General features: G+C 40.9%; 2 protein-coding genes across 4 annotated transcripts in view; one reads left to right on the forward strand and one right to left on the reverse strand.

Moving 5' to 3' along the window:
- rspo4 (R-spondin 4) overlaps positions 1 to 17,158 on the forward strand; it is a 31,668-nt gene extending 14,510 nt beyond the window's left edge. The window contains exons 4-5 of the mRNA XM_063909905.1: positions 1,011 to 1,217; positions 15,184 to 17,158. Of these exons, the coding sequence (XP_063765975.1) occupies positions 1,011 to 1,217; positions 15,184 to 15,317 (341 nt within the window). The 3' untranslated portion in view covers positions 15,318 to 17,158. The remainder of the gene's footprint in view (positions 1 to 1,010; positions 1,218 to 15,183) is intronic.
- Positions 16,677 to 25,266, reverse strand: part of chd6 (chromodomain helicase DNA binding protein 6) — a 117,487-nt gene continuing 108,897 nt past the window's right edge. For all 3 annotated transcript variants that reach the window (XM_063909903.1, XM_063909904.1, XM_063909902.1), the window contains exon 45: positions 16,677 to 23,373. In XM_063909903.1, coding sequence (XP_063765973.1) covers positions 22,225 to 23,373 — 1,149 coding nt within the window. In that variant the 3' untranslated portion in view covers positions 16,677 to 22,224. The remainder of the gene's footprint in view (positions 23,374 to 25,266) is intronic.

The raw sequence follows: 25,266 nt of genomic DNA on the forward strand, positions 1-25,266 counted from the left end.
CTCAATCCAATTGAGAATCTCTGGTTTGACTTGAAGACTGCTGTTCACAAGCAGAAACCATTCAACATCAAGGAGCTGGAGAAGCTTTGCCATGAGGGATGGGCAAACATCCCAGTGGCAAGATGTGGCAAATCAAATCAAAAGAGACTTGCAGCTGTAATTGCCGCAAAAGGTGGCTCTACAAAGCACTGACATTAGGGGGGTGAATAGTTATGCACACTGAAGTTTTCTGTTACTTTGTCCTTTTGTTGTTTGCTTCACAACAAATAAAAAAACACATCTTCAAAGTTGTACGCATGTTCTGTAAATGAAATTTGCAAACCCTCAAGCAATCCATTTTACTTCCAGTTTGTGAGGCAACAAAACATGAAAAATGCCAAGGGGGGTGAATACTGTAGGTGGAGAATCTTTTCGGGAGTTTCTGAAGGTGATGACTTGCGTTGGACAACTTTCATAAAGTACTCGTTACCTCAACTTCAGACAATATGTTGCCCTCTAAATACTGTACTACCAGAATGCATTGCAGGGCTTCTCAAGTAGACCATGAAAAAGAAGCTTTAAAATGACGTATCCTGTTCCCTAAAGCTGCCTGTAAATGATACATGATTGATGATGAAGTTGGGTGCACAGCAAGGCAGTGAAAACTGCCAGTTAGTTCGTTTTGTTTCCATGATTATCTCCCTTGCTATCATGCGACGGCACCTATTTTTTCAATAGGGACAAGTGGCGCAGCCAGCATAGAGCTGTTTTACCGATTGCCATGTGGTCTGATGTTTTTAAGTGCTCCAGCTTAAGGCAGAGAGGAAAATGTATTTTAAAAGTCTAAAAATGTACATTAGGTCCCTTGGGTTTATCATATTTTTAAATTGTTTAAAGCTTTGCTTCTGCAATCCTATTTTCCCACTACCGTCACCCTTTCTGATATGTGGTTAAAAAAAAAGAAGAAGGAAGAACTTGAAGTAGTACCTATTTGTCTGACCGTGAAAAATATCAATGCTTTTCTCTCTTAGAGGACTGTCTCTTAACTCCATTGGGCGAATGGAGCGAATGGAGCGTCTGTCTCCGTGACGGCGTCACCTGCAGCTTCAGGTGGGGCAAGCAGACCAGGACCCGGATTGGCCAGCATTCCGGGAGAACGCCCGAAGAGAAAGCAGCATCACTTTGTCCGTCGCACAGCGAGACACAGAAGTGCAGGATGAAGAAAAAGTGTCCTACAGGTGAGGAGAAAGGGGGGAGTTTAGATGTGCAAAACAAGTCACATTTTATAGCAGTTCATTCATATGCAATTTAAAATTAAACACAGACCAGCTGAAAAAACTGGCTGCTTGTTATTTATTACGTTGGACTACCAACATTTGTCTATTTCCAGCGTTGTTAAGTCTTGTGTAATGTACCTGTTGACACGCTTGTGCAATTTATAATGCCAAATGGGAGATTGGACCTTTTAAAAAATCCAACATGTGCAACTTCAATTTAATACTAGTAATACTAGTACGCTGATGTTAACAGTTTTCCTTTCGGGAGCAGTAGCAGAGCAGGGTGGAAGCCCATAACTTTTTTACATTTTACAGACAAGTTTCAAAGGTTTTTTTTTGTTGCATATAATGGAGATGTTATCACTCCGTATGGATAACGTCATGCTTTATTGTTTTTGGTTGGAATGTGAAAGGTCTATAAAGCTGAAATTACTGACATTTTGTAAGTTCAGTGATAATTGATGGACATGACCACATCAAACTTAGGAAAACAATGAAGTTCTTCCAAGGGGTGTTTAATAAACTATTACTAGTAAACCTACATACATCAACCTTGTTTACAGCAAGTGGGTATCAATAAATTACCCTTCATAAAGCAAGTTTAATCTGACTTTTGTTGACATATAAGACCCAAACCCCTCCCTATGATGAGTTTGTAGATCAGTAACACCATCCCCTGACTTCCTTACTCTCGTCAAAGTTCAGAGTATCCGTATACAACAGTTTGTGTAATACTTTATCTTCCAAAGAGTTATTTAGTTGTTTTTCCAGTATTTCAGAAACAAGCGATCAGTGCGCCATCCCTCTGATTTTGGTTTTGATTCAATGACATACAGAATCATTGTTACTTAGGTGCAGAAGTTACCTAACAAATATTCAAGGTTGACTTCAGTTTGACTTTTTTGCTCCTCTTACTGCGTTAACTGTCTTTGCTCTTGATTACGAAGGTTGAATACATATTTATTTTGTGGGTTAAATACAAATCACAGTGCTTTACATCTCAGGGCCATTGTCCAATATTTAATTTCCTCTGCTGGCAGGGAAACTTTTAGGAAATGTTGAGTTCACCTGTTTGTGCTGTGACTTTGTCTTTAAATCATAACAACACAGTTTGGGAGCTTTTGTTTATGGCAAATGAAATATGACACTAGTATGGTACAAAAAGTTTCTGATGATGGCATGTGGTGGAACAACTAAAAGGCTTTGGGCAGGAAACCATGGGGTGATTTTTGGAAAGAAAAATATCCGAGTCCCATGTTAAGGAAAAATTGATATTTACGAAAACTAGCATTTCATAATCAAGTTAGAGGACACCCATTACACACGCTCTGTCAAACCAGGAAACATATTGATATTGCTGATTAATTATCTTTGCGTGGCATCTCAGTGTTTAATCCTGTTCAAACATCCTCAAAGACAAATCTACAGTCCCTCAGAGAGGATTTCTCTCCTAAGCATCTGGAAAAAAAAGAGAATGAAGTTTGAAGATGAAAATGATAACGGACTGTATGTCAACCTCGCTCGGCTCCACGTTGCCAAAAAAGGACTTGTTTTTCTGAATGTTGGCTGTTCTGCTGCATGATAACATCTTAAAACCTCACACCACCTCAACCTCATCAGAGGTGTTACTTTAACGCTGCTTCCATCCAAGGATATCAAGGCTCTCAGATATAGTGCAACTCACAGTGATAGCCTTCAGTGAATCCTTAACATAGTCTCCAACGTTGAAAATTCTGTGTTGTGAAATTGCTGTCAGTACTGTTTAAAATTGTATTGAAGAGAACAAAAACTGAGTATTTAGTCCATTACGCTAAGTCCTCATCAGCAATGAAACTATTGTATTGTAGAAAGTGCTTGGTCTTTGTTTTTAACTCTGCATTTAATTAATGACCGACTCCATACTGCTTTGCTAAAACCTTCAAAGATTTGCAGCATGTTTCCTCCAAAACCAAGTTGTTGTTGTTGTTGTTGGTGGTGGTGTTGTTGTTGGTGTTGTTGTGACCTTTTTTGTAGTTCTATCTTGTCTAAGATATTTGTGTTGTTCACTTTTTCTAAATTGCTGGGAAAGCCAAGAGATACTTGCCTTCACATTTCTGCAAATATTGTCTCGTTTTAGTGACCGTGTGTTTGTGTGTGTATGAGTGTCCATGCCTGTGTGTTTTCAACTTATTCCACAATGGAAGCCATGTCATTTTAAGTAATTATCATGATCATTGTCAGATAGTATGTCCGGTGGCATTAGCAGTGGAAGAAATCCGATCCAGCAGAGTCTGGCGCAGGGATCGGGCCCTTGCACCTAATAGCACACATCTGGGATAAAACGGTGCTGTGGCATCTCTCTGACATTCCTCTGTTGTTCCAGATTAGACGGCTCTAGTCTTCTAATTCCTGCTCTCTTGTTGTCTTATTGTTTTCAGATGATCAGGAAGGACATGTGTCTCATCTCCAACCCACTCTGTCTCTTCTGTGGTTCTCCTTACTGCTGGCAGCAAACTTTCAGGGGCTAACAGAGGACTTTGTAGCTTGTTCTACTGGCAGTTTAGCAACATTTTTCACAGACTCTTGATGTGTTATGCTGTAGGGGAATGTCTCAATTGGTAGCACAAAATGTATTTGTGTCCACGTTATCCGATTGACTGATGCACTTAATCAGCAGTGGCCCAGCTGTTTGACAGAGAATCTACAGCTCACGGGTTCAAGTTTAAGAAAAATGTTCAAAGGTGAAGATCTAGTACAGAGGTTGCAGATGGTGCAGTCCTTGCTCTAACATTGGGTAGAGAAGCATTTTACGAACTGGTATGCAAGCAGTTCAATTCCAGTACCAGCAACATAAGCCCGGACGAGTCAAGTAAACGAGAATTAGTCATCTGTATTGCATTTCCACTTATGAGTTACACTGGAGAAATTGAGATAATGTAATACTTCTAAAGGCATGGGTTTTTTGGAGGTTGTATTTTACCGCAGTGTTGCTTGGCGCTACATTAAAGGCTTCTAAATGTTTGTTTGGCATGTTAGCATGCTAAAATTAGCTATTTAGCCAGTAAAGCTAAGTCTAACCAAGTTGTTTTGTTGTCTAAATTGTTAATATCTACAGCTCCGGAAAAAAAAGAGACCACTGCAATTTTTTCTTAAATCTTTATCTCTACATGTATGGCAGCCATTCCAGTGTCTGTCGAATTTCAACACAGAGAAAAAATTGTCAGTAGTTTATAGAATACAATAATTTAAAAAAAGAAATCATTGAACTCAAAGACATAGCTATAAATAATAAAACAAGAGAAAATGATAATGCTGAAGTGGTCTCTTCATTTTTTCCGTGGCTTTATATTGAAACTTAAATTCTTTGTTGACTGCGACTGTATGGCGTGTCATACTTTAATGTACAAGGCTAGCCAGTGAGTTACAGAGATAGTGACGCAAGGTTTCTTGACCAATTGTCTATAGGTGACGATTTAGGTATAAGAATTGGCTAAAAACTGTGTCAGTCTATCATTGTTTTGAAAGGCAAGTGCTTCTAGAGGAAAATGTAAGGGATCAAGGATTTAACCCCTGGGCACCAATAATGGCTGAAACACTGATCACTGTAGTGACTGTTGCTGTTTGTGTTTACCCAACAAGCTTTGCCATTGTGATGTCTGAGCATAATCAAATGGTGAACCATATGTTTTACTGTTGAATAGAAATTGCGTAGCCTGCAATGCTAAACACAGACTTACTCCACTGGACATCTGATTTCACTTGTAGTTTTCGTCAAACATCAAGAAATAACTTAAACTGGATTTTACAGCATTTTAAATCACTGAGACACAAAGGCCAGGCGCCGAATAGAAATGATTTGTCAGAACACATATTACTTGAAGTCGGCCAGAAGACATTCAATGATCATTTGATCCCACGAACGCATCATTGATGGCTTATCAAGCATGTTGGATAACGATAGGGATTTTGCTGGACATCTTCTCACATAGTGGCTCCATACCCTGTCAAGTTGTGGATTCTGTGGGATAACCCTAAACCTCAAGTAGCACAAAAAACGTCTCGGTTCTCTGGTGCGGTTTGAATTGGCTGTTGTAGTAAGAATAAAACAACATTTACACACTTAATAGCAAGCAAGCATTCACCCATTCATAAGCTGTGGACAGAACCTACCATAACAGGTGCTATCTGTTTATCAGGAGAGGTAAAGATTCACATACACTTGTGCACTTTCAGGGTTAGAGTCTTGCCCACAGGCACATAAAAATGTACGCTGCGGGGGCTTTGGATTAAATAGACCTTTGGATGATTCAAAATCTGTCCACATGCCTTAACCTAGGTTCTGAGGTTTGGTCTGCTTATATAAATTATTTGTTAGAATTGCTTAAGACACATGTTTGGAGTTAGAATAAAAGCTTATTAGTTGTATTTATGACGGTTATAATCCCCCCTAGTCAGACTGATTTACTTGCCGCAGTGCAGCGCTTATTCAGGGAAATAATACATGCATTTGCCTGCTTATAAATCAAAGAAGCTGGTAGGAAGGGTTTCAGGATGCAGTCAAACACAACTGTTAACAAAAGGAAAATTGTGTTGTCCACGGTCAAAATCTATTTGCATGCCTCTGCATTGCATCTCTCTTTCTAAAGGATAAAACAACTAAGACCAACTTCGCCTGTTGTCCATAGTTCATGATCATTCCATTAGTGCTGCTGTATATTGTTTCATAAATGCAGCAAAGTAGAAATAATTGGATACAAGTATTAATACTAAAACGTAAGTCTCTTGTGGTTTGTTGCCTGTTATTACTTGTGTTCTCTGAATGCTGAAAAGAGAGCTATGTGTTATTTGTACAAGGGATTCCTCTTGGTAAGACAATCCTGCAGATGTACTTGAGTGTTTTAAAATACTTAATGAAATAAGGGATTGGATCAATCCAATATCATACGCATAGTCTGGCACACTATAGCTAGCTAGCCAAAAACAAGTTAAAAACACAATTTGAGGCTGACAATAACAGGGAACAGGGCGGCACTCTGGGAACACTAAGTCTCTGATAGGGTGCTCAGTAAATAGACAAATAATCTAAAATACTAAGAGGAAATTACCAAAGGTGTGCACTGAGTGATATGATTGGTCAAAGTTACCTTTTGATAGCCTGACAAGTAACTTTTCAACGTTGTCTGTAACATACGGTACACACAGTATTTGTATAATGTTGTAGGTACTTTTTTCTCCATGTGTCAGTAGTGTAGGAGACGCAGTTGTGATCTGTAAAGGTATCTTTGTGTCAGCTTTGAAGGGCCAGTCTGGCTCAAATTTCAAGGACAGTTTGTTTATTTACTGCAGTTCATCTCGGAGTACAAATAATCGGATAAAGAAAGTACTCCTGGCAGCAAAGAACCTATTGTGAGCTTAAAAGTCCCTTATTGAGTTTAGACATGCAGAGCTAAATATTCATCAATCAGTCCACCAAACAGCTGAGCACAGAGAGTTAGTTGATTCAACATACGCCTTTTTTTTCAGACAGAGCATTCCAGGCACAAGAAAAATGAGTCTGCTTCCACTAAAATGTAATAACAGCAGTAGCTTTCTCTGTCATAAAATGCCACTAATAATGTACTCCAGAAACAAAAGACAAAAGTACTTCCTTGAAATTAGGATTAGAATGGAATTACTTTAAAGTCTTGATTGTCGTGGTTGCTTTCCCAAACTCTGCAAATTATTTTCCCATGCCTTTATCCTGCAAATGTAAGATTTAACTGTCAGTCGGCATTCCAAAAGAATGTAATGCAACTGTGTTTTGAAGGTTAAAAACACATACAGTATAACCCATGTAAAAAAACGATTTCAAAGGATTCCTACTATTTAAAGGAATACATGCTTTTTTCCCAGGTATTAAAACGCACAGCTTGAAGGCTTTGAAAACATTTGTTTTGTCAATTCTGAAGCATAATAATTCTGTTGTAGTTCCTTAAAGGTTGAGAAAAAAAAACAATATAGTTGAAATATATGGTAAAGGATTGCATCGCAAAGATCTCCACCAAGAATTTCGACAATTCCCGCCTGACTGAAAGGAAGTTACTAAATATTTTACACTTTCAGACTCTGCTACCTCATAATGCAGCACTCACAGTGTAGAACTCAGTGGCCTTCTCGCCCAGCAACACATGGATCTGGGTAGAGCCTACAGTGCACTGTAACACATCACAGACAGCGAGCTAAAGTACATTTTCCCAAGTATCATATGCATTAAGTTAGCACATAGCGATCCCAGTGCAGACATAGCCTCGGGGCGACTTAAGCTCTTGACAACAGTTATTCATTAGAGAACAACGGGTTTTCTGCACACTCAGTCCTTCTTTCTCACTTTTACCCCTTGAGTGTCCTTAATTGAATTTAAAGGCAGGCCTGAGTAAAAGACAGTATTGATATTTCGTCCTCGTTTCCCTCAAAGTTGTGGGCAGGAAGAGTCTTGTTCTGGGTGGATTCAAGGCATTTTCGTGAGGTTTCGTGTTAGTGTGACCGATTCGATTTGACTGGAATCAGTCCCTTTCAATTTGCTTTTACAAACTTATATCAGACCATCAGGAATTTAGAGACTCAGGATGCTCCACAGGTGGTCCTTGTATTCATTGTTTTGAAGTACTAAATGTTCCAAAGATGTCGTCAGTCTGGTTCTATGGTTCTTTTACAATTTGCAGGTGTACTTCGTCCTCTGCACGGCATTTCCCTCGTCTGTTATCTCAGTGTGCCCGAGAGTTGAAGCTAACTCTTTGATCCTTTAGCAAATCTTGTGAAGACTTATTTGACTTCCTTGTAAAATGTTATGAGGACAAGTGAACTTATAACTGTAATTACAGAGGAAAGCTCCTACTGCACCTGCTGGCTAAACACAAGCCTTTGGTCAATTATAAGAGAATGTCTGGGTTGGTAAACCTTTGTGTGCCGTGAAGGTATGACATCACCTAACAGCGTAGCTTAATGTTGGCATTATTGTTAATATGTCCCCTGTCCAGCAGTCTCCTTCTGTGGTTGTATTGGTTACCTCATCTTAAGCCAATAGAATTTGTATTATTCAGTGGATTTTGTTGTTTGTTGACTTAGTCCCGAGGCTACATCCGCACCAGGATGGGAATTTTGGACATTGGTTTTTCCATTTGATTACGGATGTTGTGGTTAGGGCTACATACTTTGACTAGTGTCTCTCAGCGAACCCTAGAACTCAACGTTTTCGAGTCTTCTGTGCAATATCTCAATATACATTTTCATGATAGGCACAGAAAGCATCAGAGGATTTATCCTAATGACCGGTGAACCTGCATTTCCCCCTAGCGCCACCATGAGGTTCAGTTTGTGACTTTAAGAGGAATGTCTCATAAAACAGTTTAAATGTCATGAAATGTGGTGGAGACATTAGTTCCCTCTTAAAATAAATTAAAACACTCTGGTGAACCCCCTGACTTTTTCTTAAGTACCATCATTAGTCCAAAATTTGGTCAAAACTTTCACAGAAGCTAGCATGGCTTTAGACCCTATCTTATTTGCCTCAAGTGAGTAAATGCTCCTCAAAATGAGACAAGGATAGAAACTACTGTTGGGTGCTTAGTACAACCTACTGTAGATCTTTCCAGCGTTGATTCAAGTGCCCAAGTTATTTGCGTGATCTTTCAGCTTCTGTTGCTCTGCTGTACTGTGTTTTAGCATGTGTTCACGTGACGGTGCAATTTTGGGTGTGTTTGTTTAACTGTGCTCAGTGTGTGTGAGAACCACAAGACTCCATGCCAATTTATAACCAGTTTTGCCAGTGTACAATGCCCCCCCCCACCCCCACACCGCAACATGTGGTTCCAGTGTTACTGTGTTGTGCAAGTAGTCAGTACAACCTCAAGGATAATACCCACATTTCTGAAAAATCCCCCCCTTTTCATGTTTGTCTAGTAAATTTTAGATCTCAGAGAAGTGGCCACATACAAGTCCAATATTATCTGGATTTAAAGGGTGAGTCATTCAACCAAGAAGGCATCTAGCCAAAGAAATTGAAACAAACACAATTATGTTTTTGGGGCACACAAGTCTTCATCACCTAATAAAAAACAAGGCTTGTTTGGCTTCCAACACTTCCAAAAGTGCCTAATAAAAAACTCATTAGACTTTTTACCTCAATTTTTTAAAATTCAAGATCTTGTGAAATTTGTTTCTTATTTTAAATTCTAATTCTTGTTTCTAAGCTGAGACATTCAAAAGAAGTGTTTGAAAACTGCTTGAGTTTTGCCGATTGTGTATTTAGGTAAACAGAACAGAAGCTTTGTAGGAAGTATGGATGGTGTGGAGTTACATGTAGTTCTGTTTCATCAAATGCAGTAAAATAATACTTTTGCTGTGTGTGTGTGTGTGTGTGTGTGTGTGTGTGTGTGTGTGTGTGTGTGTGTGTGTGTGTGTGTGTGTGTGTGTGTGTGTGTGTGTGTGTGTGTGTGTGTGTGTGTGTGTGTGTGTTTTGGTAAGAAAGTAAGAAGCAAAGAAACCTACAGCAGCATCAAGAGGAGTTAGTATTGCTTCACGTAAATATCTCTTTTCTGTTAACAAACCTGTGGTTTGAGCAAACCTTATGTCAGAGAAGCTTTACAGTGTAGTAGCAACAGTAAAAGCATACTTCTCCTTTTAGCCCAGACAGTTGAGCAGCCAACTACCTCAGGTCAGAGAAGCTGACAGATGGGAAGGAGACTTAAAAGGGTTAAAGGATCTGAGATATATGGAGCGTCTAGCCCCTGAAGAGCCTTAAAAACAACGTAAGACACTAAAATCAGTTCTCTGCACAAGAGGCCAATGAGAAGAGGCCAGCCTGGGGTGTTGTGTTTGCCAGCAGGAGGCCCGGCAGCAGCGTGTAAGACCAGCAGCAGACGGTACAGACTCGAACCACAGGAGATATAGTCAAAGTGACAGGAAATAACAAACATTACCAGAGTAGATTGCTGGGATGTCACCCTGGTCCATTTCAGAATAATATCTCTGATATGTTTTATAATGATTGATCATTAAAGTGTTCTCAGAGCTGGTAAAGGTGCAGCTAGTTTGAATGGCTTTGTATACTGCAGGGTAGCTGCTGGATTTACTCCAGGTGAACTAAAGTCTGATTTAAGGGCTGATTATATTTACCATCATTAATCCATATCTGTAAAGTAACTAAAGGGGTTAAATATATGTAGTGGAGTAAAGTACACGATTTACCTCTGAAATGTAATGGAGAAGTACAAAATAGCATAAAATGGAAATACTTATGTGAGTACAACATTCTCAAAAATGTACTGAAGTACAATACTTGAGTAAATGTACTTAGTCACTTTACAACATTGCTTAATGCAGATTTGCTCAAACCAAATATTACTGACCTACATATCCAGCTTTTTATAGGTGAGTTTCAGTCAACTATTAAGTTTTGCTTTCCCCAACCATTTTTATGATTTAAAACTACAACAATAATATTCTCCAATGACATTTTTTCACAGCATGAAGTTGAAAATGTTCCTCCTTCTGGCTCTGGTGAGTCGCCTGATACATACTGATAGGATACTCCCACTGAAAACCTTGATCTTTACTTACCCGAGTAAAGATCCTGTTCTCCCTGTTTGTTTGTTTTTAAATTAATGAACTCTTATCTTAATATTATATTGCTAATTTCACGGCTAAATACTATAACAACAAGATTCACAATATTGTTAAAAATGATTTTGTTGATTTAAAAAATGATTGTATTGCTTCTGCTAAGAGACAATAGTCTCTTCAACTGCGTACCAACGGCTGGAACTGCGGCAACACCTGCGTAGCTTAAAATGACGGCAGTGCTGATCGAGGTTTTCTGACCACTAACTAAATATTATCATACCTCGTTCCTGTGTGGACAGTGTGGAAAGCTAAGCCATCATTGAGTCTTACTAATGGTTGTTGTCCAAAGCTGACATTACATTTTCTGTGGATTGATATGACAATGGTCTGTTTCCCTTAGCCAGCAGTCCTTTAGCGAAAATCAACAACCTCAGAAATGTCCAATTTGACCAATCAAAATCAAGTACTCAACTTCAAGTTAGGCCAGTGAGCTAACGAGAGGCGCACTGTGTGCTAAATTGACGAAAATGTATCACTCTGTCCAAATTGAGCAATCAGAATTGAGTATAAAACTAAGCCATGTAAGAAAGAGCTTAACATATGGTTACACTCATATTCACGAGTGTGCCATCGTGCACAGTCTATACATGTAAATATGGACAGACATGGAGAGGAATAGAGTCGTTTAAGGACAGCCCGTCTTAATTTCTACTCATCAGAGCAGCGTCCTCAGAGCCATTGTGACAGCATCCCTAATGAAGCACAGACTACAGAAATGAGGGGATGGCAGAGGAGGAAAGGAGCACATGGAGAGAGTTGGAAAAGTAGGGGACTGATTTAAGGAAGATGATGAGGAGAGGAGACAGGAGGGGGATTTAAAAAGATAATCTGAAGATGGGTCTCATTGCTAATGGAGGACAGATGACAGCGGGGCATCTTGGCGTGGCCTGCTGCCTTCCCATGGAAGAAAGAAGATCTAATGTAAACATGCAGAACCGAACCATCTTCTCATAACTTTGGTTCTGACGTGAGGGATAAACTACTAAATTCAAAGCAATCTGCGTCCGACCTCAAGTGTGGAGTCTTCACTTCTCGGCCAGCGGCTACGGTGTCATGCAAGCGGGTGGCTCCAAACCAACATGTTGAAAGTTTGAGACTGTTATGTAGGTTTGTGGGTGGAAAGATAGAATTCCAGTGCCGCCCCCACCCCCCCCCAAAAAAAAGAGAACTGATGTGCCTTTGAATGGGACCGCTACACCACAATTCTTCTGCGGATCTGCCCAGAGGCAACCAGTAGTTCAGATTGATGGATGCTAACTAACGTGCACGACATAGTGAAAGCACCATCTGCATTTTCTTTATCGCTGCCATAACTTGTGTACAGTGTCCGTACACATGTTTCGGATAGAACGGGAGAGGAAGAAGGCCAAAGCGAGAAAGGAAATCATAATTCTTGCTGAATCATTTGTGTTTGTCCCAACATTACTTTATGGAATTTTATTCAATCTATTTTCAACCCAGCAGGAAACTTCTCATGGGGAGGTGAATGTTGGGAAACACAGCAGAGCGGAGTATGGGGAAGCAAGAAAAGGAGTTCTAGAGAATCTTAAAGGCTATGTAGGAGCTGCATTTAAGGTCTCTGTGTGTTTTATTTATTAAGTGGTATTATGTACTCATTATTGGTGGTTGGTGTGTTTACTGGAGCTTTGGCCACAGTTAGCAGGGGTTATAATGTGACTGCATTCACCTGCTCACTTGGTTTTGCATGGAATTTTCTCTTGACCGCGACTTCGATCACACTTACATTTGGTCTAGCGGTGGCACTCACGGTAGCTGGTACTGGATTGTAATGTAATTTTGCCTTTTTGTGGAAGGATATTGTCGACAGGTGTGTTTTTGTTGAGGGGTTCCTGGGTCCCACTCGTCGTGAGGGAGTAGCAAGCTGATTAGCCATTGCAAAGCATGGATTATCCATGGTTTGGATGTAGGAAGGACCTGGTCCACTCACTGCAAGGTGGGCCAGTACCTGTGTCTTGAAGAGGATGAGGAGTAATTCGGAAGCGAAGGAGTGGTGCAATGTCTGAGAAGGTTGAGTGTGAAGGAGAGAAACTCCCTCTGGAGGGAACTTTGGGATTTTAGCCTTTGCAGACCATTTACATGCACAAAAGCCTATATAACACACTACAGGAAAGGGAAAACCCCAAAAACCAAAAGGCCTCTTTAAACGCAAGAGTGTTTTCAATCTCAAAAACAGATTAAGCTCGATTTTTTCTTGGGGGATATATTATTTTCTTTTTTTTTTACCCTTGGCAGATGGATGCAAAATGTTAGAGGAAGTCAAATTTTAGGATGGCTTTTTTTTCTGCTATCATCCCGGCCTTTCTGATTGCTTTTACTTCTACCCTCTGAAGTCAAACCAACCTTTAAATCAACCTCAGTTCTGTGTAATACAGAGAATTATTCCTCTTTTAAACCGGAGCCAAAAATACTGAAGCCATCTTCTGTATCGCTGAACATCAAAACCACATTTTGCAGGCTTACTCTGCTTTAATGGCACATGATTTATATATGGATAAGGTTTAACCTTACATTTCATGATGGTCTGTAAACCTTTATTCATTGAGTCCAACCCCTTGTAAAGTTTAGATCTAAAGTCCTCAGGCTTTTATATGATCTGATCTATATGAGTCTTCACAACACATCAGATCTTTGTTGAGATTTTAAAAGCTTTTTCTCTTCGTGGCCAAATCTTCCTTTTCAAAGAAACGATATATCAGGAATTGAGAATATTTCACCGACACACTGGACTCAACACCAGTTTACATAATAATTGAATAACATTTACAGTGTGAAAAATGTTATTAGCTTTCCTGTCACATTTTTCTAAATCTTGTAGTGAAATATTTACCGTTAATGGATGGAGTCAGAGGACTGAAATCACCAGTTTGCCAGTTTTTCTTTGAGAAATAAATGCATCTGTATATACTATACAAAAAAAAAATGTTATGTTGTGAGGTGAGAGGTACGGCGCAGAGCAGCTGTTGGAGGTCTGCGGCTGCAGTGGAAGCCTCTGGTGTTTTATACACACATTTTATTTGGACAGTTTATTGCTACTTTAAGGCCTATAAGGTGAACACTGATCTAGTACAGGGAAATGGAAGACACCCAGTTCATGTAATGGATGTCTTTTCAGTCTGGTGTTGAGGGTTTTTACAACCTTTATTCTCGTCATTCTAAATTCTTAAAACAAGAAGAGCGATGTAAATAAGTTGCCAGAAACAATCCATAAAATTGTTGAATGATGAGTGAATGAAAAGTGAAAGTTAGCATATAAGCACTTTCCATCAGAGTCATTTTTTATTTGGTTATATATCTCAAAATAAGATCTGTGGTTAAAACAAGCCATGGAGATGTTCATGTTTTGATTCATGACATGAACTACGTCAGTAAAAACCCCACTCGCACATTTCTGAATCTTCTATTTGTCTTAGCAAAGTTAGCGGTTGCTAACACGTGTCTGAATGAGACTACTACATATCAACATAACGCCGAACATTAGCCATATATGCTTAGTGCTTAGCTGTTGTTTTGTAGTTTCTGTAATTTGAGCACCAGCTACATTACTTTCTGATTTTAGTTCCTTTTTGTCATCCTTTGAATCTTTTGAGTCCTTTGGGTCATGCTGTTTTCTAGCTTGGTGTCAGTTTATTGCTATCCACCCATAGACTTGAAGCATACAGTGAACAGTGCATTGCTATTACACTATTGGTATTATGTTTACTATGAGTTTCCTAACTATAAATTGTGTTTACTTAAAAAAAAGATTTCATGATTAGAAATCAGCAACTAATCAAGTTTATAGCTCTCTACAAAAAAATGTAATGAATAGACATGTATTAAAGAACATTTCCAGTAAGCTATGAATGAGTGAGATGCAGGTTTAAACTCAATGAAAAGTAACTGGTCTTCTAACAGAATTTCAATGGCTTTAATTTAATGTATACATAGAGCCAGCCATATTGAAATATATTATAAGAGGCAGTTGAAAAAACCATGACATGGACAAAAAGTGGCATTTTCATTCAATGCATGTAACATGTCTGAACAGCCTCGTAATTATTCATATAGAGATGATACTAAGAGGGTGACAGACAGCAGCGATTCCATGCTTATTCTACTTGAGTACCTGAAGTGAGGCTGTTTATAAATGATTAAAACAAAGTATACAGTTACACAACGGTAACCAAATACAGATGTGCGACAATTGCAAGCCTGACAAAATACACTGCGAACTGAAACCAAAATATTTATACTATTTACGGTTTAAATTTGCTTTCCATACCATCAGAAAGAAGACAGAATAGAAAAGGAGGACTAGGGAGGAAGAGGGAGAGGACACGACAGCAGCTGCTCGCCAACGACACCGCTGGAAACCCAACAAACGCAACGACAGAGAGCGCCATCGAGCACGATGAGACCTGAGGAAGAGAAGCACACCTCCACACCAGACACACGTGGCAACATCTGTCAGCAGCAGTTTTGTAATCTGAGAGCAATCCATGGTTTATAATTATCACAAAAAGCCTGTACAATTTTTATTAAAAAGCACTGCCATTCAACTGAATCTGTGTCCTGGAAGAAGTGATGACCACATTTCCCCCCCTAGAAAATATGTGTGGTTGCTAACCAATTTGGATTCAGCTGATGACACACTATTAATGTAATGTACAGTAACTAACTTATATATTTAACAATTAGAGGTACTTGTAAAATGTTTTGCTTTTTTAATACTTCGAGAAAACATTTGTTTTTTTTTACTTTACAGCATGAGTTACTAGGTATTTGGCAGATTCACATTATGAATACAGAACATATAAATAAAGAAAAGCATAATGTGTTCTCATACTCTGAAAGTCGGAGTTGACTCGGTGAACAGCGGCTGATTTACCTCACATATCTGAAATGTGTTAAGAAAGACTAAACACAATACAGATTGAATGACAATTACCTTAGTACAGTAACTTGGTTTAACCAAATAACAAACTTAAATCACTACTCTTCCAAATGAGGCAGTGTGAAATCATACAACTCTCATACATCCAGATGTAAACCTGCAAACCAAGGAATTATGGGATAAAGGATTACATGTTAAAGTGATTTAGGTCTGTTTCCTAGGAAAGTGAATTATATGCAAGCATCAAGCCTTTAAAGTCTGCCCACAGACGGGAGCAAAGGGAAAAGCAAATGGTTTAAGTCATTGAAGCATCAACATGGGTGTCATGCACTTAATGGTAAGGTTCCTTTGTAGTTTATCATACGTTACAGGACATTTACGTAATACAACTTGGGAGTATTCTCGTTGATCTTCTCTTAGTGTCATGTGATGTTAGCTGCTCTCATGTGTGGTTCACGCTACAATAAAAAGTAGTTCCCTTCCTGCTGTGACAGTACAGTGATGCTCACACATGAATGCATCGATTCCACATGAGTGCTTTTACTTTACATTGTTTAGGTACATTATTCAAGTAAAATATTGAATGCAGAACTTTACCTGAGTATTTCTGTACTGGCAGATTGTTATAAAGCTGCACATGGGGTTTATAAAATATCCTTATCCTGTACTTTCCTTCATCATTAGACATACTTTAACAGTGTTTCTCTACCTGTGCAATCCTTGGAAGTCATTCCCAGCATGCAATGTGAAGAAAGCAGAGCAACGCACTGAACGAGCTGCAGACCATTTCAGGGTCATCGAGGTCAATGAACCTGAAATTCAAAACAGAATAATGAAAATTCAGAATTCAGTAAAAGGGATTAAGGAAGCACTCACCAAAGACAAGGGAAAGTTGAAAGTCATCTTTTATTGCACAATAAAAGATCACAGTTACCATGTTTTGACTCATGAGATTGGTCCACATGGGAATACAGAGAGCTATAGTTACAAATAAGAAAAATAAAAGAAAAAAAGGAGATAAAAACCCCACCGTACAACTTACTCAGTAATGGTCTGACTCCACGAGCAGCCAGTATTTGTCTTTTCTTCCACTTTGAGAACAACATCCGTGTGGATTGCATTGCACTTGGTTCCGTAATGTGAGTACAGGAGCTGTGAACAGTCTGATGTTTTTTTTAACTTGTACTTTATTTGTTAAATGGAACTGGGTGGCTTCACAGAAAGGGTCGGGATGTGGAGGTGAAGACTCATTCATTTGATCAACTGTCTGAACCTGCAGCTATTTATTCCTCCTATAGCTATTTAAGTGTATTGTGTTCGTTTCTTTTGAGCATGCCTCACAAAAAATAAAATCTGTTCTAAAATCTAACTCAAGAACAATTTATGGATGCAAAAAAATGTCTGATTTGATTAGTTTTTTATGAAACCTTTCATTTCTTCAGGCAGCCCCTTTGTCACACTTTTATTTTGAAGGAACATAAGACTTGCAGTAAGCTTTAGTGTAGTCTTAAACTAGAAAAAACATAAATATAACAGAGGGGGATCAATCCAGGAGCTGTAACTGTTATTGTGTTTTCCTTTCTTCTTTTAAGAAAATTGTTTATCATCTGAGAAACCAGCTTGTTATGAATAAGACAGAAGATAAAGGAGATTTTTGTTTTATTGTAAAGATATTTTTTTCAAGGCAAAGTAGGTTTCGGTGCCTTTATGGAGTGTGTTTGGATTTCCCCCTCACATGTCAGGGTTACATTCACATTTCCTATCTTTTCATGATCATGTTATTTGCAAATGAAAGTTAGACCAACAGCCAAAGACAAGATGGTCATACATATTTCCCCAGAATCATAATTTTTAAAAAGGCCAAATTCTTTAGAACTGATGAAAAGAAAATGAAAGACATCAGTCAACGCAACCCAGCATCTGCCCTCTCATTTAGTTTTTATGGATGTTGTAAATATGTTTTACCAGATTGATGACTTTTTTTTCTCTACAGCGTAAATAAAAAGGAATGTTTTTTGAATCTATGCTTGCTTTCTAGTTTAGGTATGCAGTTTCTGAAGCTGATGGTTCAGTCATTTTTCTCTTAAAATGCAGTCACGTGTTGATTTTATCATTTTGGACCAACGGATTATTATTGTATGGCACATTTAGCTTAGTTCCGCCACTTTGAAGAGAAATAAACAGGAGGTATTTTCACGGAGTCATTGCGTTTGAAAGCAGGTGACCAGGGCTACAAAGCAAAGCAGAGGAATCTTCCATGAGAACCAACATGTTTTTTTAAGGGGACGTTCAAGAGAAACAAAACCAGCCATTATTCAGTCATGAGACAACAATGTAAAGACAGTAACTATACAATAAATACATTATTTATGATAAGAGATAAACAACAGTTTGAGGTTCTGAAGAAGAAAAAGGATTTGAAGGAAAAGACAGAACACTGTTAAAGAAGGCATGGTGTGACATGAACAGACAATACAGAGCCGTCCATCGACCTCCACCTGCTACCACATACTGCGCCTTTGCTTCAAGTTCTCACACGAGGACATGCCAGTAAGAGGAGATGATGTGCACACTGTACATGGGCTGCGGCTTTTAAAGTCAAGATATTTTAGGTGTCGTAAGTAACAATTTGGTTCCTCTTCTGATGCTTTTCCCCCAGGAATCTGGACAAACACAGAACAATCAAATACTGGATATGTACTGTGTGTGCAATACCATCCTAGACATGCTGGATACCAAACAGAAGGCCTCGTGCAGTGAGAGAGTGGTATGGGATTAAATAGCCTTCGTTAAAGGGGAATACAAACTGCTCGTTGTTACCAATCAATGTTGTTTACCAGAGGGGAGCACAAACTTGGCACAGTTTTAGAAATTTCACAAAAATGAGCTTAAACACTCTTTTTTGCTTAGATTACTGTTTAAAATGATGTGTGAGACAATCTACAGTACAGGAAGTAGCAGCCATAGTAATAGCTGGTCCAATAGAGTGGTGATGACGTATTTTTATAGGCCGACGCGGAAGTTAGGATCACTAGGTCTCCATCACCAAAATGCAATGGGATTTTTCCATTTCCTAAATTAGCTTTGGGGCCGATGCATGTCTTCTATATTTAACACGTTTTGTCCAGAATGATTATCGCCACATATCAACATCAAATTGTGTTTCTTAAAGCTTACATCTGTAGAAATATAAAACTAGTGTAACGCTATAAACAAACTACACCACAGTCACATGGCTGTTCATCACCAGTGCTAAGCTAAAGGTGGCTAATGTTCGGTGTGGTCTTGTTAGAAACAGGACCACATTGAACCCTAACCCTAACCCTAAGACTCATAGAAGCCTTCATTCATGAGTGGAGTGTTTACTTATGTATTTTATGTGTTTGAACAAAACGTCAAAATCTCCTTGGCTTGTGTTAACCACAGACACTATTTCAAGCATTGAACCACAATCATGTTCAGAAAATCATTGACTTTGAGACAAATAAACCAGGAGTGGTACAATCTTTAAGACTTTTCCGGTTTTCAGGACTCATTACTGCACCACTCTATTATCTAAATGCTGAGAAAAACCGACTTTGGGCCATACTTTACAAAAGAAAAGGAGATAATGGCCTCCCACGTGATAGCATAGCATAGTGCTGGGCAGTGTGTTTTTGCACCATTTCTCACATTCCACGATTCCCCTTTAACGAACAGCATGGTATCATCAGCAAATGGTGAAATCCAAAAAAGAGTTTTACTTGTCCTGAGGATGATGTTACTATAGAAAACTCAACATGAAGTGCAGACCACAAAAAGAGAAACTATTTAGAATCATTTTAGAGGCACTGGTAAGAAAACAGACACTTTTAGTTATCTCTCCATTTGTGCTTTGAGGGAGGAATGATTGACTTTTCTGGGGGATTAACGTAGTGATTTGGACAGTGGTAGCATTGCATTACTGTTGGATTTTGAAGATAATGCACAACACCAAAGGCCGTGTACAAGCTAAGGACAAACTGAAGACAAACACATAGCATGTCCCTATATGGAGATGTAACGAAACATCAATACAAAAAATACTAGCTAAATAAGGCATTTTACTTTGAATAATACATAATGAAACTAAGAGAAAAAATAATGTCATATTTGGTGAAAGTTTGGCGAAGCAAAAAAGAAAAATATAATAAATTATATGTAGCCACAAACATGTGACAAGGCAACAACTATGTTTTTTTTTTCGACAACAAATGTGACCTGTAAGGACGAGACAGAAGTAGAAACACGACGACACGTGTGCGCATGCATGCACACAGACTCACACTCTCTCCCACGCACTCTCACACATAAAAGAAATACAAGACAGTACAGGTTAACATTCACAAAAAGACATTGTGCAAAAGTAATGTTTTCATGTATGAAAACAAAACAAGAGTGAAGTCCAACATCATAAAACGGACATATTTGACATAACCCCCAAAATGCAGACCCTGTTCTGAAAAGACTGAATAAACAAGTGACTTGCATCTATGTAATGTACAGTACAGTCTGTTTGATACCAAAAACACTAGGACTAACCTCAATGCAAAACTCCACCTTGCATCTGTCAAGTATTCTTTTTCCCAATGGAGAAACAAAACCAAAAAGATGAAAAAAGAAATGGTGCACTTAAAGAAAAGAAAATCCTGCAATATACAGCGAGAGATTTACATATTTAGAATGATGAACTGCTATTAAAATTAATCCGAGGAAAGAAAACGAGAAGAAGAGGCACTCAACCCGGGCTAATCACACCACTGTGTATCCCTCCTCTTCCTGTTTTATCTGTAAAAACTGAAAATTCCCTTTCGATGCTCAGATGGTCGACATCACACAGATAATATGTTTCTGAACGCAGGATTAAAAAGTGAAGAGAGGACAGTTTGGCCATGAGAGATGCTAGAGGTTATTTTTACACTATTCCTGATGAACGCACTTCCATTGACTCATTCCATGTGTGACTAGATATACTCTTAGCAGCCTCAGGGCTAAACAAATCTTCTTTTTTCAGTCATTTGCAGTTCAGAATAAAGTCTCCCTCATATCGCCTCCTAGTGGCCAGACTGAGCTCTTCACTTTGAAATGTCTTTCATTTCCTCCAATTTCTTACACACTTGAGGGGCAAATCTCTCAAAGTGACTTTGGGTCTGATAAGAAAAGATAATAACATGATCCAAAAAGCAATTAAAAATAATAATCTCGTGATTGTTCTCTGCTTTTATCAATAAAAGCAAACGTTGGAGTTCTTCTAATGGATATCTGTTGCATTTCTTGGAATCTGGATTATTACATTAGTGTAGAGAATAAGAACATTTGAACTCCTTTTTCAAAAGAAGAAGTAGCAGCAATGCCATAGCATTGATAATAGCATAAAGAGAAATATGACACAGTATTTAAAATGGTAGCAGAGGGGGTTGGCTGATAATGCTATCTTATACAAAGATACAACATCCATGCCTGGGTAATACTAAACTCACTTGTTTTGTGACTGTTTTGACAATATTACAGTCACAATTTGCTAAATTTGAGTAAAAAGTAACAGAAACAAATGTGTTTTTTTTATAATTAGGCAGCTTTCCCAAATGTCCTTTTGTTCTTTGGGTCACATCACAATCATTTTAAATGTCCTCAAGGGCTACACTCTGAAAAGGTTTTGGGCCGCACTTAGTTTTTTAGGTAGCTTCGTTCTTGCATACTAGGTTTATCAGAGTTTTCCTTTAGTATCGATAAAGAAAAGGTGTTTTAGTGTCACATGATCTGGGAATGCTGGTTGAGACTCTTCAGTGTCACAAAGACACACTTCCAGGTTAATCTTTGAACATTGCACAGAAATAATCCCCCAAAAGACAATTTAGTGGACTGTGGCAGAAGTGAAAAAAACAAGACAATATAACAAGTGCTTCTCTGAATTCCCAAACTGTGGTGAGAAATTCCTACACTTTACAGAGCCTCCTCCGAGCAAACACACCAAACTAAACTCTGCGTCACGCCGTCTTCTGCTCATAACCGGATCATTACTGCCAAAGCTGCTCCTTGGTTACCACATCTTGCCTGCAGTGTGTGTGTGTGTGTGTGTGTGTGTGTGTGTGTGTGTGTGTGTGTGTGTGTGTGTGTGTGTGTGTGTGTGTGGGTGTGTGTTTTGAGAAATGTCCCTCCTGATGAGTCTCGATACAGAATGAAGGGGAAGAATACACAGAGGTTTCTTACACAGTTTCTTTTTTGTATACAAGGAGGGAGTGGAGAGGGTGGGTGGGTGGGTGGGTCTTGGTATATAAACATAACCAAGTTGAATATAATCATCATCATTAGTCATCATAATAAAAGTCTTTACATGGACATTGACTGACAGACACGGCACAAACTTTACACTGTTGCTCAGTCGCTGGGCAATGGAGGAGACAGTGTTCTCCTCCTCTACGCGTCCTCCACCTCCCCATGTCTCTGCTCCTCAGGGTCCCGCTTCTCCTCCTCCGTCGCCTCACCTGCTGTGTCCTCTGATCTCTCCTTCTCCTCTGCTCCCTCTGTAGGGTTATGGGAGTCTGGTTCCTGGGGCTCTTCAGTGGGGTCTGGATCCGAGGTAGAGGGGATGGGTGGAGAAGAGGAGGAGGCTGGGGGGGAGGAGACGTTAGCCTTAACTGTACTTTCTGTCTCCTCTACCTTCGCTGCCTTCTCCCTCTCCTCCTCCCTCTCCCCCTCCTCTCGCCCTCTCTTCCTCCTCCTCTTTGGGCTGCCGGGGGAGCCTTCCACCGCCCCGGGAGGCATGGCGGGCAGTGCCATGATGCCGCCGTGGGGGAGGAACATGTGCGGGTACAGTAGGCCGTGGGACATGCCGGGGATCAGGAAGGGGTTGAAGGTCAGATGGCTGCCGGCCCCCAGGTGCGCACCCCCGAGGTGGGCCCTGCTGGTGGAGGTGATGATGGCTGCTGTCTCCCCCGCTCTTTTGTTGGCTGCTCCTTTCTCCTCCTGGGTCCTCTCCTTCTCTCCTCCACCTGAGCCTGAGGGGGCGTTGCTCTCTCTGTCTGCGGGCGTTGTCGATGAGGGGCTGGTCGCCTCGGATGTAGAAGGTGCGGTTGTTGTGGTGATTTTTGCGGCGGACAATGAGGAAGAAGAGGAGGAGCTGGGGTGAGGGCTGTGCGCCATCATCGCGCCGACGCTGAACAAGGCGTGTTGAGGGATCGCAGCCCCATGGGGGTGCGGGATGCCGTGGAGCATCATGGGTAACATACTCAACCCATTCTTGGCGTCTTCTGCCGACCCCCCTGCTCCACCTGCCTGTACGGCTGCGGAGAAACTGTGAGGGAATCCAGCTGCCATGATGCTCGAAATGGGGATCCCAGGGATCCCCCCGCGGAGGTTCTGCATGGCCACCATGGAGTCCATGCTGCCGATCAATCCTCCATTCATGAAGAGGGGGGGGCCGAGGGGAGAGGAGGCGGAGTCAGAGACGGAGAGGAGGGGTTTGGGCATCTCGCTGCGAGGCCGCCGCCCTCGGCGCCGAGAGCCCAGGTCTCTGTTGACGGGCTCTGTCAGGATCCGAGAGAACTGACCCTCAGGGAGGAAGCCCTGCAGGAGGGGAGTGAGAGAGGGGTCATCGAGTAAGAAGGTGAAGAAAGCAATCCATGCTGTGACGGCCCCTGCCTTACTGCTGAACTGTGCTTTGCCTATCACTATTTTTTTCACTGTCCCTGAAGGCAACACCAACTCTCTCCCTGATCTCTGAGAGCCGCTACCTGTTTATCTTACAACACCATACACTACAGAAAGCTCACACATCTACATTACTCATGTTTCTGACTCACATCGGTTGTTCTAACAGCAGTGTATGTTCCGCCGCACGCTGACAACAACACAGCGCTGGAGGAGCTGTATGGGATTATCGACAGGACAGAGACTTCTCGGCCAGAGGCCGCATTTATTGTGGCCGGGGATTTTAACAGAGCCAACATGAAGAAAAGTCCTGCCGAAATACTATCAGCACGTCAGCTGCCCCACGCGCGGTGGAAATACACTGGACCATGTTTACACTCCTTTCCGGCATGGATATAAAGCCCTCCCCCGCCCCCCCCTTCGGCAAGTCAGACCACATATCTCTTCTTCTGCTCCCCGTTTACCGGCAGAGACTGAAGAGGGACCGACCTGTGACAAGGACAGTGCAGCGTTGGTCCGAGCAGTCTGACTCTGCTCTCCGCCACTGCTTTGGCATCACGGAGTGGTGTGTGTTTGCGGAGGACGATATAAACACACACACTGACGCGGTCATTTGCTACATCGGCAAATGCATCGATGACGTCGTGCCGCGGATTACTGTACGGACATTCCCAAATGAGAAGCCCTGGATAAACGGCGAGGTCCGAGCTAAATTTAAAGCACGGGCCATCGCGCACAGCGGCGGTGATTTGGATGAGTACAGGAATTCCAGGTATGCACTCCGGAGAGCTATTAGCAGTGCGAAAACACAATACAGGGACAAGGTGGAGTCGAACTACAAGGGCTCCAACGCCAGAAATATGTGGTCTGGACTAAAAACAATAACAGACTACAAAAGGACAACGAGTGGTGCTGAGGAAGTGTCTGCATCTCTCCCAGATGAACTGAACACATTTTATGCACGCTTTGAGAGGCCCCCGGCTGTGGAGGCACAAAAGGCCCAGGATCCCTGCTCACTGGTTTTAACCAGTGCAGATGTGTGTAGATCTCTGAAAAGGATCAACGCACACAGGGCTCCTGGACCTGATGGCATCCCTGGCCGTGCTCTCAAGGTGTGTGCAGTTCAGCTGGCAGATGTGTTCACAGACATTTTCAATAGGTCACTGCTCCAGTCTGTAGTCCCCACATGTTTTAAAGAGTCCATCATTGTCCCTGTCCCCAAAAAGACAAAACCCATCTGCCTCAATGACTACCGCCCAGTTGCACTCACCTCCATCATCATGAAGTGCTTTGAGCGGTTAGTCAAAACTTTTATCACCTCCTCCCTCCCTGACTCACTGGACCCCCTGCAGTTTGCCTACAGAGCAAACAGGTCCACGGATGATGCCATCTCCCTCACCCTCCACACTGCCCTCTCCCACCTGGACCAGAGGAACACTTATGTGAGAATGCTGTTCATTGACTACAGTTCAGCATTCAACACCATTGTGCCCTCCAAGCTCATCATTAAGCTCAGGGACCTTGGGCTCAACAGCGCCCTCTGTGACTGGATCATGAGCTTCCTGACGGGCAGATCCCAGGCAGTGCGGATGGGGAACATCACATCCTTCACCTTGACCCTCAACACCGGAGCCCCTCAGGGTTGTGTGCTCAGCCCTCTCCTCTACTCCCTGTTCACGCACGACTGCGTGGCCACACACAGCTCCAACACCATCATCAAGTTTGCTGACGACACGACCGTCATCGGCCTGATCACAGACGGCGACGAGACGGCGTACAGAGCCCTGACATCTTGGTGCCAGGACAACA

This window comes from Eleginops maclovinus, chromosome 20, assembly GCF_036324505.1.
Source record: "Eleginops maclovinus isolate JMC-PN-2008 ecotype Puerto Natales chromosome 20, JC_Emac_rtc_rv5, whole genome shotgun sequence".
Lineage (NCBI taxonomy): Eukaryota > Metazoa > Chordata > Actinopteri > Perciformes > Eleginopidae > Eleginops > Eleginops maclovinus.